At 43.3% G+C, this 12,927-nt stretch overlaps 1 protein-coding gene across 1 annotated transcript in view; it reads right to left on the bottom strand.

The window, feature by feature from the left end:
* LOC124550990 (putative inorganic phosphate cotransporter) overlaps positions 1-12,927 on the bottom strand; it is a 158,831-nt gene that overhangs the window by 88,788 nt on the left and 57,116 nt on the right. The window contains exon 2 of the mRNA XM_047125823.1: positions 4,806-4,945. Within this exon, the coding sequence (XP_046981779.1) occupies positions 4,806-4,945 (140 nt within the window). The remainder of the gene's footprint in view (positions 1-4,805; positions 4,946-12,927) is intronic.

Raw genomic sequence — 12,927 nt, 5'->3', positions numbered from 1 at the left:
AATTGGTTTGAAATGCCTTGTCGATAGCAATCAACAGTTCGTGTGATTAAAGAGCTAATTTTGTTTCACAAGAAAGAAGCTTTCTCGTTCTGTGTTGACTATGCATCGATAGACCGTTCACTCAGATGTAATTAAAATGTTCAGATACAACATATGTTCCAAAATCTTGCAGCATATTGACGTTAATGATATGGGCCTTCAACTTAGTGGATTACTCCTACTGCCTTTCTTGAAAATTGGTGTCACCTGCGCAACTTTCCGGTCTTTGGATACAGATCTGATGTCGAAGGAGCGGTTGTACATATTTGTTAAGTATGGTGCTATTGCAACAGCATACTCTAAAGGAGCCTAATTGGTATACAATCGAGACTGGAAGATTTGCTTTTATTAGGTGATTTAAGTTGCTTCACTACTGCGAGGACATCTACTTCTAAGCTACTCATGTTGGCAGGTGTTCTTGATTCGAATTCTTGAATATTCACTTCGTCTTTGTGGAAGGAATTTCGGAAGACTGTGTTTAGTAACTCGTCTTTACCAGCATTGTCATAGATAGCATTTCTGTTTCTGTCACGCAGAGAAGGCATTGATTGTGTCTTGATGCTGGCATTTTTTACATACGACCAGAATCTGTTTGTATTTTGTGCCAGGTTTCGAGACAAAGTTTAGTTGTAGAAACTATCATAAGCATGTCGCATTGAAGTTCGCGCTAAATTTCGAGCTCCTGCAAAAGATTGCCAGTCTTGGAGATTTTGTGTTCTTTTAAATTTGGCTAGTTTTTCCCCTATTTCTGCAACAGTGTTCTGAACTGTTTTGGGTACGGTGAGGGATCATCTGCACCTTTTGGTAATTTATTTGATATGAATCACTCAGTTGCTGTTGATACTATTTCTTTGAATTCAGGCCATACCTGATCTACTCTTACATTGTTAATATGGGAGGAGTGGAGATAGTCTCTGAGAAGGCGTCCAGAAAATTGTCATCTGCTTTTCCGAGTAGATATATTTCTCGTTTACTTTTGGTGGATTTAAGACTTACTGTATTCAGTCTCTCTACGACAACGCTTCGTTTACCAATCTCAGCATCCGTTTTGATGCTCATTATTACCTCAGGATTCTTTGTCGCTAAGGATCAAGCATGTTTTCACAACCGTTTACTATTCGAATGGGCTCATGAACTAATTCCTAAGCGAGACGGAACAGTTCAAGTTCCTAGGCGTTCGGATAGATAGTAAGCTGTCGTGGAAAGCCCATGTTCAGGATTTTGTTCAGAAATTAAATGCTGCTTTATTTACCATTAGAACAGTATCTGAAATAAGTGACAGTTCAAGACGAAAAGTAGTCTACTTCGCATATTTTCATACGCTTATGTCGTATGGTATTATCTTTTGGGGTAATTCTTCTGATTCAAAAAGGGTATTTTTAGCTCAAAAACGGGCTGTTCGAGCTATATGTGGTGTAAGTTCGAGGACCTCTTGCCGACCCCTATTCAATAGTCTGAGAATTCTGACATTGCCCTCACAGTATGTATTTTCTTTAATGTCGTTTGTTGTTAGCAATATTAGCTTATTCCCAAGAGTTAGCAGCTTTCACTCAGTTACTACTAGGCAGAAATCAAATCTACATGTGGAATGCACTTCCTTGACTCTTGTACAGAAAGGAGTGCAGTATTCTGCTGCATCCATTTTCAATAAGCAACCACAAGATCTCAAAAATCTTAGCAGCAGCCAAAACTCTTTTAAGTCTAAACTGAAGAGTTTCCTCATGGCTCACTCCTTCTATTCTGTCGAGCAAATTCCAGTGTTACATTGTTGATTTTCTTTATTTAAACTTACGACTTGTCTCCTGAATATGTTTCTTATATTTCATTTTATCTGTTTCTACAATCGTGTTATAATTTCGTGTATTGACTCGTTCCATGACCATGGAGACTTCTCCTTAATTTGGTCCCACGGAACAATAAATAAATAAAAAATAATAATTTTCAGAGAATACGTTTAGCACAATTTTGAATGATGTTGTATGCATACCTCCGGACTTAAACATGTATTTACGAGAACGTATTGCGGATAAATTGAAGTCACTACCAACTATAATTGTACGAGTCGGGTACACGTTTGAAATTACACACAAGTTTTCTTTGATTGGTTCAAATGGCTCCGAGCACTATGGGACTTAACATCTGTGGTCATCAGTCCCCTAGAACTTAGAACTACTTAAACCTAACTAACCTAAGGACATCACACACATCCATGCCCAAGGCAGGATTCGAACCTGCGACCGTAGCGGTCACGCGGTTCCAGACTGAAGCGCCTAGAACCGCTCGGCCAGCACGGCCGGCACTAGATTATTACTGTAGCTATTGTTTGTTGCTATTTGCGTCAGGAGATCTGAGTGTTTCTGGTAGTTTACGGCGCTGGGTGGTACTGGTACTGAGTTGTATTATCTGTGAAGTGCTCGTTATAATTATGTCATCTTATATTATATACTTTTAACATGTGTCCTGAAAGTTTATAAGTGGGAGCTTTCTTGAAACAACACTTTGATAAAACGCAAGAGGTTATTTTACACACACACACACACACACACACACACACACACATGCTCTTTCTCTCTCTCTCTCTTTCTCCGTATGTCCCCCCCCCCCCTCCCTCTCTCTCCCACTCCCTCTCCCTCTCCTTTCCCCACCCTAGAGAGAGCCACACATTCTCTCTCTCTCTCTCTCTCTCTCTCTCTCTCTCTCTCTCACACACACACACACACACACACACACACACACACACGTACACACATGTTCAGACACAAAATGACATAAACATATGTATGTCAACCAATGAAACAATTCAAAGCAACAACCAGGAAAGTTGTCAACACTTACAAAGACAATAAAAACTTGAGTGAACTGTTTTAAGCCTATAACCTGGAAATGACAGGACGCCCACTCTCTATGTTTCGTTAAAAAGGCGAAACGTGTTTGGGAGCTTAAGTATAATACAAAAAAAAATTAATCTGGAGCATGCAAAAGGCGTTTTTCTTGCAAATAACTGAAATTTACAATGAGAAGACTTTCGATTCATCACATTCAGCTGAGATGCACACCGCTAAGAGAATTTGCGTTTCACAGAATTATCAGTGCAAGCTCTGGAAAACAAATGAGCACCGTAAGGAATAGAGGGTGCCGGGAGTCGAACTTGGCTGCAAATAACGGGGCGAGACCAACAATAGTTCACAGTCTGATTGGAGTCAAGGCAGCGAGTACTCATAAGAGCGAATTCTCCGACACCTGAAGTAGGCAGTTGGGTCGGTCGTCGAAATATCGTGCATAAAATGTAAATAACGACGTGCAGAACACACCAGAAGCACAACATTAATTTAGCGTGAGTATTATTTGTTGGCTAAGTTTGGAAAGAAACTTCTTGCCTGTTTTGTACAGCAAGGTAGTTTCTCCAGAATGTCTTTAATGACTCTCTGTAGTCACATGCACTTTAAAAGATACGATTTTGTAGGCCCAGGCGGTTAGTAGCAAATGACTGCTCAGTTGTTTTCAAGCCTTATTAATAGATGTCTTTACTGCTATGCAGTCGAGCGGACAAGATCATTTTTACGTGCCATTCTTGAACAATTAAGCTAGTCGTCTTCGTCGGATACAGTGAACGCTGGTCTCAGCTCTGGTCACTGGCTCGGCTTCAGCCGAATGAGACGCATTAATTATCAGTTATTAACTGAAAACAAACTCTGTTGCATTTATTACATATCCCTTCGATATTGAAGGAACCTGATTGTATGGTGTGGAGAGTGAGGTGAATCTGACTGGATCAGTTGGATTTCTGGAGAGTGATATAGTAGGCATGAGATGCAGAATCATCAGGACAATGAAGAAGTTGAATGGCAACTGATGATTTGTACTCTATTGTGGGGAATATGAAGTCCTGTTCGATATTTCAAGTCGTGATGAAACTAGAACCCTGGGTTTGATGTGCAATATTCTACAGATACAGCATATAAGTTTGATGTTTTGCAAGTTGTCATCATAGGGAAGACGTCTCCAAGGATAAGAGATTTCATTCCAGCAACGATGCTGACTGTGATGACATCTATCTTCGTTTTGAATACACTTTCCCAGAGATACTATGTTTACAGGACGACCCATAGAGTCTCTTTGGAGTTAGGAAAGGAGAAAGAAGTATCTTCAACGCGTGGTTTTAATACCACCATTAGAGGCATATGTATAGTACAACAATTAGTTTAGTCTGCGAAATGGAGATATCTGAATTCGCTTCAGCACCTGGTACAGATTCTAAACGGTCATAGAGATTAAATCCAATGAAAATTGGAAGTAATAAATCGTTCAAAAATTGTTTCATACTTTTTAAGCGATATGTTTCATCCTTTCCATCTCTGAATCAAACAGAGCAGTCTAATGACATCTGCCCTGTTGTCACCTGTTTTTTTTATCAAGGCACAGTGCATGTGTTACTTGACCTACACATGATGCTTATACTGCGTCAAGGTGCAGTTACATATCAACGAAACAGAAACTTTTTTCTCAATTTTTATGCAAATCTTGCTAGTTAGTGTGGAAACGTAATCAAGAGGGAGTGAAGCAGGGCATATTGGCATTTGGATTAAAATTCTTTGTAATTGACTAATGGCTGATTGCAAATCAATGCTGCTACATTTTCAAGGTCACTGTAGACGTGACACAGGAAGCGTTTACTGCATGAGACAAAGCGACTATGAGATAATTACGCTCCCCACCGCTCAACTGTCGGGCCCCGTGTTATGTTAAATGGAAAGTAGACCGCCCACCTTGATGTTGGGGTTGGCCCCAGTGTTGTTGGCCATGACGACGACTCCCACAGACATGTCGCCTCGCATGCTGAAGGCGAGCACGTGCGTCACACACAGCAGCGCCGACATCAAGTGTCGCACGCCAAGCGCCGGGGCATCTGGAACAAGTGCACATGGGCATGGAACACTCTCGAGTCTTCAGTCATAAGCAGAAATAATGAAAGGATGTATGTGTGATTTATATCTTTTTTCCGTAATGCTCAGTCGTCAGAAGATCATGATCTGTATCTAATACCGAAGAGGACTTCAAGTATGGCACGGACAACAATTACTAAACGATTCAATAATGTTCTAAAACTGGTCCGGTGCAAGTAGTGTTCGTGTTCTGTGGGTTCCATACAAACTTTATTATATATACAGACAGTTCATCCATCCTGGGGTTCGAGAATCTCGACATTTTTCCTGTTATCGACACTGATACTGGCATTGTATCGCTCCAAGGAATTCCGAAACATTCCGAGTCTTTTAATTTTAGGTGTGAAGTTGGATAAAAAATGACAAACGAAATACTTTTTAATGTGATATAATTACAAATTAACAATGTTCGGATGTTTTTTTTTCTTTTACTTGTACTGTGAAATCTTGTTTCTTGCCAAATTTCATGATTCTAGGTAAATAGGAAGCACCCTATAGCCTCTGAAGAGTGAGTTAGAGAGCATCGAAGCATATGACATAAGTGGCTGTATCTTTTGATTGTACTGATTTAGAAGGGTACATTTATTACGCCGATAAGGGACCGTAGACCTTAGCCCGTGACGTAAATTAGAACTTGATACATCTACCAGTTGCTGAGAAAAAGGGATCTTAACGGATGGACGAACAGACAGTTGAATAATAAATGACAAAAAAATGTTTTCTTGTGTGATATAATTACAAGTTAAGAATTTTCGTTTTTTTTTTTTTTAATTACAGTGTGAAACCTTGCTTCTTGCCAAATTTCATAGAGGAAGTATCCTACACGTTTTGATGAGTCACTTTGCTTGTGTCAAAATATGTGACGTAAATGTCCGTATCTTCTGAGTGCATTGACTTACAAGCTTCGATTTTCTACGGTGCTAAGGACCCATAACCGTTAGTACATGACACAGACTTCAACTTGATAACGTCCAACCGTTCTGAGTTTTTTTACAGTCGGACAACAGACAGATGGGTAAAAAGCAATCCTGTGAGTTCCTCTTTTACCGGCTGAGATACGGAACTCTAACAAGGTGGCTCCAATGTTTGTTTTCGACTGATACAGTTGTTTTGCGTTTCTTCATAACCTACTGCATTCTATCTCCTCATATTTATTACTGCATTGCAGTTGGATTTGAAAGACGGTCACATCAACCAAATATTGAAAAATAAGTTGTAGCCAGAGTCTCGTCATCAATAAATCAAGTGACGGACGCAGTAGCACCGCGCTATGTGACGCAAAAACATGCCGGAGTGCTTGAAACAAATGTATACTGCAACAGAACATGACCCCATGTTGTCAAGCCACCAGAGGTACGCTACAGTCTTAGCGCAGGTATGTTCCACTGCATTCATCCACTGTGAAACACCTGCATGTTTCCATCCCCATTATGCTTACGTACAACTTCTACATTCATTATGCGTCTGGCAAATACGACGTATTACACTGTGCGACGTGGCTGAAATGGCACTGAGACTTCCAGACACTTGACCTGTACTCCCTTTGCAACCCAGATACTCCAACACACTCAACGTACAAGGGCTTAGCACGCCGAGACGAAAGCACACGCCAATAGGTGAAGTGTGGCCCTGTGTCAAAAGCATTCTTGTCTGCCACTGACTGTGCTGCGAGGCTTCATCAGCTACGACAGTAAACCTCGCACTCACAAACGCATTAGACTTCATTACAGTGTCAGACAAGCGTCAACAACAGGAGACGTCGTCAGGAAGAGGCACATCTGCACCTTTCCAGTACGGCCTATCATTATTTATCTCATGAGACAAATGCACAAATATTTCTTAATTTTATCCATTGTTTTCCAGCAATATTAATAGTTTGTGTGAGTGAAATGTCAGCGTTATGTGCACATTACACAAGAAAACGGTTTCCTGTTGAACCACCTGCCATGTGTTGTAGGAATGGCCAGGTTAAACTGCCACACTCCTGTCCACCACCAGCCAGATTACATGCACTGACACAAAGGGTCGCACCGGTGATGAGACATTTCTTGTGGCATATACGAGAACATAAGGCAACATTCCAGATGACGTCGTTTGGTGCAACAGCACCATCTGCACACACTGTCATTTTATGTAGTATTAGTATCGACCTGCTTTGCAGGGCAAGTCACACATCAGAGGCAGAAACAGCTTTTCAGCTTCTAATGTATAGGCTGCTCAGCACAACAGGTGTATCCTGTTGGAGTAGCATTAGCCTTTTTTATTGGCCTGCTTTCAATGGAAGCTTACATGTTTTGGGAAAAAATATGTCACCAAGTCCTTGGCACATTGACTGTGCTGCGAGAGGAGCATGTTGCGGGAGTAGTGTCAGCCTCCTTTATCATCCTCTTTTTCAGTCTTTACTCATGTGGATGGACGTGCTTGGGAGGGGGTTGATATGAATAGAGGAAACGATGAGAGAGGGGAGGGGAGGAGCAGAAGGGCATGGTATCGGCCTCCATTATCGACCTACATTACAGAGTAGCCTACACAACAAGGGAAAATGGGGATTCATACCACTGTCATGTAGGCTATGCTGCATAAGAGTGGGAGTAGTACCAGCCTGCTTCATCGGTCTCTTTTGCAGAGGCTACATGTGTGGAAGAGCATGCCTGGGGGAAAGTTGAGGTGGAAATAGGATGAGATGGAGAGAGAGAGGGATTTATTAGAGATGGGGCCCCTCCACGCCCGCACCAACGTGGTGACCAAACCAAACGCTCTACTGTCACCTCCGTAAACATGTTAGTTATCTAGTAAGTGGATCACAGGATGCTGGGCTGTGATGTTGTCCGTGCGTCTGGGTAAGACTACGCATTAACACGGTCCATCAGGTGATAGATAGTGGACGAAACGCGAGTGAGGGTAGCGATTTGAAGAGCAGAGGGAAAAAAGTGCAGTGGGAAAAAATAATCTCCGCGACAGTGGGATGGGTAGTAACAGCAGTAGTGGCTTACTAGCTGCTATAGTTCATGCAAGGCTGGATTTGTTAGTATGGGTATCATGCATCATTACCGTGGCAAGCGATGGCTATGTATCCCAGTTGCTGCAGCCGCTACATTCCTGGAACAATCAAGATCGTTATACAGTAGTGGGAGATCGGCCATAGATCATCTCACTGTGTGGGGGATGTGTGGAGCTTGTCTGCATGCAGTGTACAGTACGGCTTCCCTGCGTGGTGCCAGTTATTCGGCAGTGTGTTCCAGCTGGATATCCAGTAATGGCGTCTGATTAACAGGGGCTCACCTGTACCGTTATGTTTGCGTATGCTTGGCCATAGATGTTAGGTCCTTACAAGTATGTCTTTTGGTCTTTTATGTTTCCATCTATGATTGTGGTCGTAGTTCCCCAGATTCAGAATAAACGGGTTCTGCGAATGTCTGGAGTTTCTGTATAGTCTTGTGGTGAGTTTGTGGATTACCTCCGTGAGAGTCTCAAGTCGGTATTCCCGGTGAAGGTCCGCGATGCGTGTGTATCGTGGAGCATTGCTTATGATTTTGAGTACTTTGTTTTGTATGAGCTGCAGACGGCGCAGGCATGTAGGCGCAGCGTATCCCCAGACAGGAGCTGCGTACGTCATCAGGGGTCGGATAAGTGTCATGTACATGGACGTCGACACCCTTCTGTTCAGTGTGCTACGCCTGTTGAGCATAGGGTAGAGCTGTTTGAGCCTCGCGCTAGCTCGGTTGGTCATGTGTTGTATGTGGTCCCCCCAGAGTAATTTTCGGTCCAGCCAGACACCGAGGAATTTGACTTTCTCACGGAAACGTATTGGGCGTGCATGTAGAGTTATTGGTCTGCAGTAGCGGTGTTTGCGCAGTTGCTTCGGTCTTCTAGTGAACAGAACGGCTTCGCACTTGTCGACGTTTACTCTAACACGCCATTTCTCCAACCAAGGCTCAGCCACTCTGAGTGCAGTCTGTAGGCGTGACGTAATGTTTGATGGTTTCCAATCTTGCGCGAGGATGGCTGTGTCATCCGCGTAGATTGCCATCGTTGTGTTGTGTGTGGTTGGGAGATCGTCTATGTAGAGGTTAAACAGTAGGGGCCCTAGGATGCTTCCCTGGGGTACTCCCACGTGTATACCGTGTCATGTTGATTGTTTCCCCTGCACATCAGTGTTGAAAATCCTGGCTTCAAGGACCTGATGCGTAGCCTGCCTAGCATGATAGGCATGTTATGGAACTAGAGTGCTTTATTGAACTATATTGCAGGGACTGTATGTTCCAAAGGGAGTGACTGAAGACAGATCGAGATGAATAAAGGAGAGGACAGACAGTCAGTGGGAGGAGGAAATGGATTGAGAGAAGGGAAGGACAGGAAGATGTATAAAGCAGACAAAAGGTGTAGAGAGGTAGTGGTCTGGTGGGAAAGAAAGAGGGAGAGGTGGACATGGAAAGAGACCAGAGGGAGGGAAGGGTAAGATGTGTCCAGAGACGTTGTGGGGGGGGGGGTTAGATAAGGAGAGGGGGAGGAGGAGGTGAAGAGAGAGTGGGGAGGAAATGGACAGACAGAGAGCAGTAGAGGTGGACACAACGTGTTAAGAGGGTGAGGTGTGTTAGTGTATGTGTCACATGTATATGGATGAGAAGCCATGGGGAAAAGACTAGCCATCTCTACATACTTATATAAAGTAGAGTGTACGTGTGTGTATGTCTGGGATCTCCTCCCAAACTCCTGGACTGGTTCCAACCAAATTTGGCACAGAAACGGTAGCATTGTAGGATTTATAACTTCCTAACTCCAACAGGAACGAGGATATTGGAAAAAAGTGTTGTTGTTTTTTTCATCCAATGGCATACTCGTTGCCCTGAATGGCAGGCATATTTCGGAGGAAGAGTGTCAGCTATCTGATCACTTGCTTTGTAGGGCAGGCTACATGTCAGAGGTAAGAAATGGTTTTCCATCACACAACAGGTATGCTGCCCTGTTCGAAGGCATGTTGTGTTGGAGTAGTATCAGCCTGCCTTACCATTCTGCTTTGTATGGTAGCCTACACATCAGGAGCAGAAAAGATTACCAGCTCCTGACATATTGGGTATCATACATACTGTGTTGTAGTGGTATCAGCATTGATGGAGGAATGGATAGGAAAGTATGGAGGGAAGAGGGCATAAATAGAGAAAAAGGGAAGCAGTATTGGAACAGGGACAAGGAAATAGATGGTCAGAGAGTAGTGGATTAGGAAGCAAATGGAGCTTTGGAAGAGAAGAATGTGGACAGCACAGAGGGGGGGGGGGGGGGTTGATGGAGATGGACAGAGAGAGGGTGAGAAGGGGAGAGACAGAGAGAGAGGAAGGGAGAGATGCATAGAGAGAGGAGTGGAGGGCACAGAGAGAGTTGGAAGAGGAGATACACAGAGAGATGGGAAGGGAATGGACTGAGAGGGTGAGGAGGAGATCAGAGAGAGGGGAGGAGAAGATAGAGGAAAGAGGAGGAGACGAAGAGACAGGGTGAGGAAGAGGAGATAGGTGTGGGAGGATTACGTGGGCCTGGTGACAAAGGAAGATGTGGAAACGGAGAGGGACTGTGGAGGTCTGGGATATATGGTGTTGAATACATATATGGGCAAAGTGAGGGAAAGACTACTATATGTATGTATGTTGTTCTGACACTCCACTACTTTTCACATTCGTCATACATCATCAAAAACACACTGTGAGTGCGTTAGTGTAACTATAATAAATGACAGGGGTTAGGAGTGGACCCTTATTGTATGACAGAGCACATTGGTGCTTAGCTGTAAAAGTGGTTTAATTTCTCTGTTATTGTCAAAGAAGCACACGAGTTTACATAGATTGTGACATGACACTTTCAGGACGGTTGTCAATATAACGCATTACATCCTGTTTAGCAGAAATAACACTGAACACAACAATCTCAGATTTAAATAGAAGATTCTTTACAACATTTTCCTTACTTCTAGACAGTGAAGTTGGCCAATACTACGACAAATCATCTGATTCCAGTTCTAAGTTCGGTACTATTTAGGATGACAAGTCTATGGAGGATGGTTAGTTTTTGTGACAAGATGAGCAAAAGATTACTCAAGGTTGCTCGAGTTCACAGTCGACGCAAGCTGGTAATCGAACAATTTTCCGCCTCTGCCAGCGGCCTTTACCTTCAGCTGCGACGTGCTGTCAGCTGCATTGCTTCTCCTGCCCTCTAAAAATCCTATGAAAAGTTAATCAAAATCTTTACTGATTTTATCAGCTGAAACTGTCCTATGTTTCTCGTTAGGTGAGAAAACATGCACTCATCCCTAGTCTGGAAAATATTGCGATATACACTTACATAGATGGAACAGTTTGTATACTTCAATCCCCTCTCAGTTCTTGCAAGATCAATTAACTACGCAGCTGTTTTGTTTGTCCACTATCAGAGTTCAACGACTCTAGCTGGATGTCAGCCAAAGTGAACGCAGTGTTCACACAAAAATTCCTCTTTTGACATCGTATAGGGCGTGATTCGCCCTGTTCCACCCTTGACACTGGTTCTGAGGAGAGTCCCCAAAGTTTTCGGTATTGTGTCTTTCGTAGAAAACTGTCCCCCACCTGTGTGCTTTCGTGCTTCACGTCCCGGCTTTTTCAGACCAATGGGAGGGTTCCTTTCATCCTGTGGAAACTACCCCAGACAATCGCAAAGGCCCTACCCTTAAACTGCGTCACAACGTTGACCCTTTTTCTCATTCTGAGTTTATTTCAACCAACCGGAAGTTTTGTGCCCTCTCCTGACGCCTAAAAGCTATACACGTACATCATGAGTGTACAACAGGCCTTTCACATGATCAATAGCATTGCTGATATGTTTCTATCCATCGGGAAATTCCCCTATGCAGTTTTCTAGAGAATATCTCCATCGCTAGTAGCACTGGGCCGCTACCTGATCCCCTTGATGTATCGCCCAGCACGTTCATTGTCCCTCTCACCACGGGTCACCAACCTCTTTTAGACGCCTGTGACAGCGCAACTCGCGTCTGCCCCCAAACTAAAACGTTTCTTTCAGTAGCTTTTTTCACATTTTGCTCATTGACATGGAGGATTTGGGGTCGGTGTGTTAATACATTACATACTGTACATTTTGATATGCAAATCTGCTCACTGTTGCCAAAGTATGTCAGGTGACACAACCATCTACTTGTTATGACATATAAAATCTCATGTAAGGTGCGAAATTGACATTCATTCAAGCTGCCACCTTACATAGTGTATGTATGTATGCATAAGAACTCCTTCCAAGCTCCTGAACCGATGTGGGCCAAATCTGAGATACATATTCTTCACCCCAAGAGTGCGAACAAAGGGAGATTTATAACATTCTAACTCTATTATTTAAGAGATACAGTTATGCATTTTTTTAAGCCCCAGCCACATTGGCTGCCCTGGATGCCAGGCATGTTGTAAGGGGAGTAGTATTGACATGCCTTATCGACTTACATTGCAGGGCAGCCTACTCATTAAGGGGAAGGAATGGTTTGCCAGCCCCCGACATGTAGTCTGTCTGGTACAAGAGGTGTGTTGTGCTAGAGTAGTAACAGCCAACTTTATTGGCCTGCTTTGCATGGCAAACTACACATCATGGGAATAAAAGGGTTTCAAAGCCCTTGATATAGAGGCTCTGCATGAGAGGTATGTATGAAAGTAGTATCGACTAGCCTTACTGAGGTCTTTTGCTGTGGCTACTTGTGCAGATGGATGTACCAGGGAGGAAGATTGGGGTGGATACTGGAGGCAAAGGAGAGAGATGGGGTGGGAGTGGGTGGATACGGCAGATAGGAAGAAATGGTGCAGGAGGAGAAAGGTTTGATGGAAAATGCAGAGATGGAGGCAAAGGAGGAGATGGAGGGAGAGAAAGGGTGGAAGAGATGGACAAAGGAAAAGGGATGAGGGGATGGACAGATTTGGATGTA

This window comes from Schistocerca americana, chromosome 1 (assembly GCF_021461395.2).
Source record: "Schistocerca americana isolate TAMUIC-IGC-003095 chromosome 1, iqSchAmer2.1, whole genome shotgun sequence".
In the NCBI taxonomy this organism is placed as follows: Eukaryota; Metazoa; Arthropoda; class Insecta; order Orthoptera; family Acrididae; genus Schistocerca; species Schistocerca americana.
Note: the sequence above shows the minus strand (reverse complement) of the source record. Positions and strands in the feature narration are given on the sequence as shown.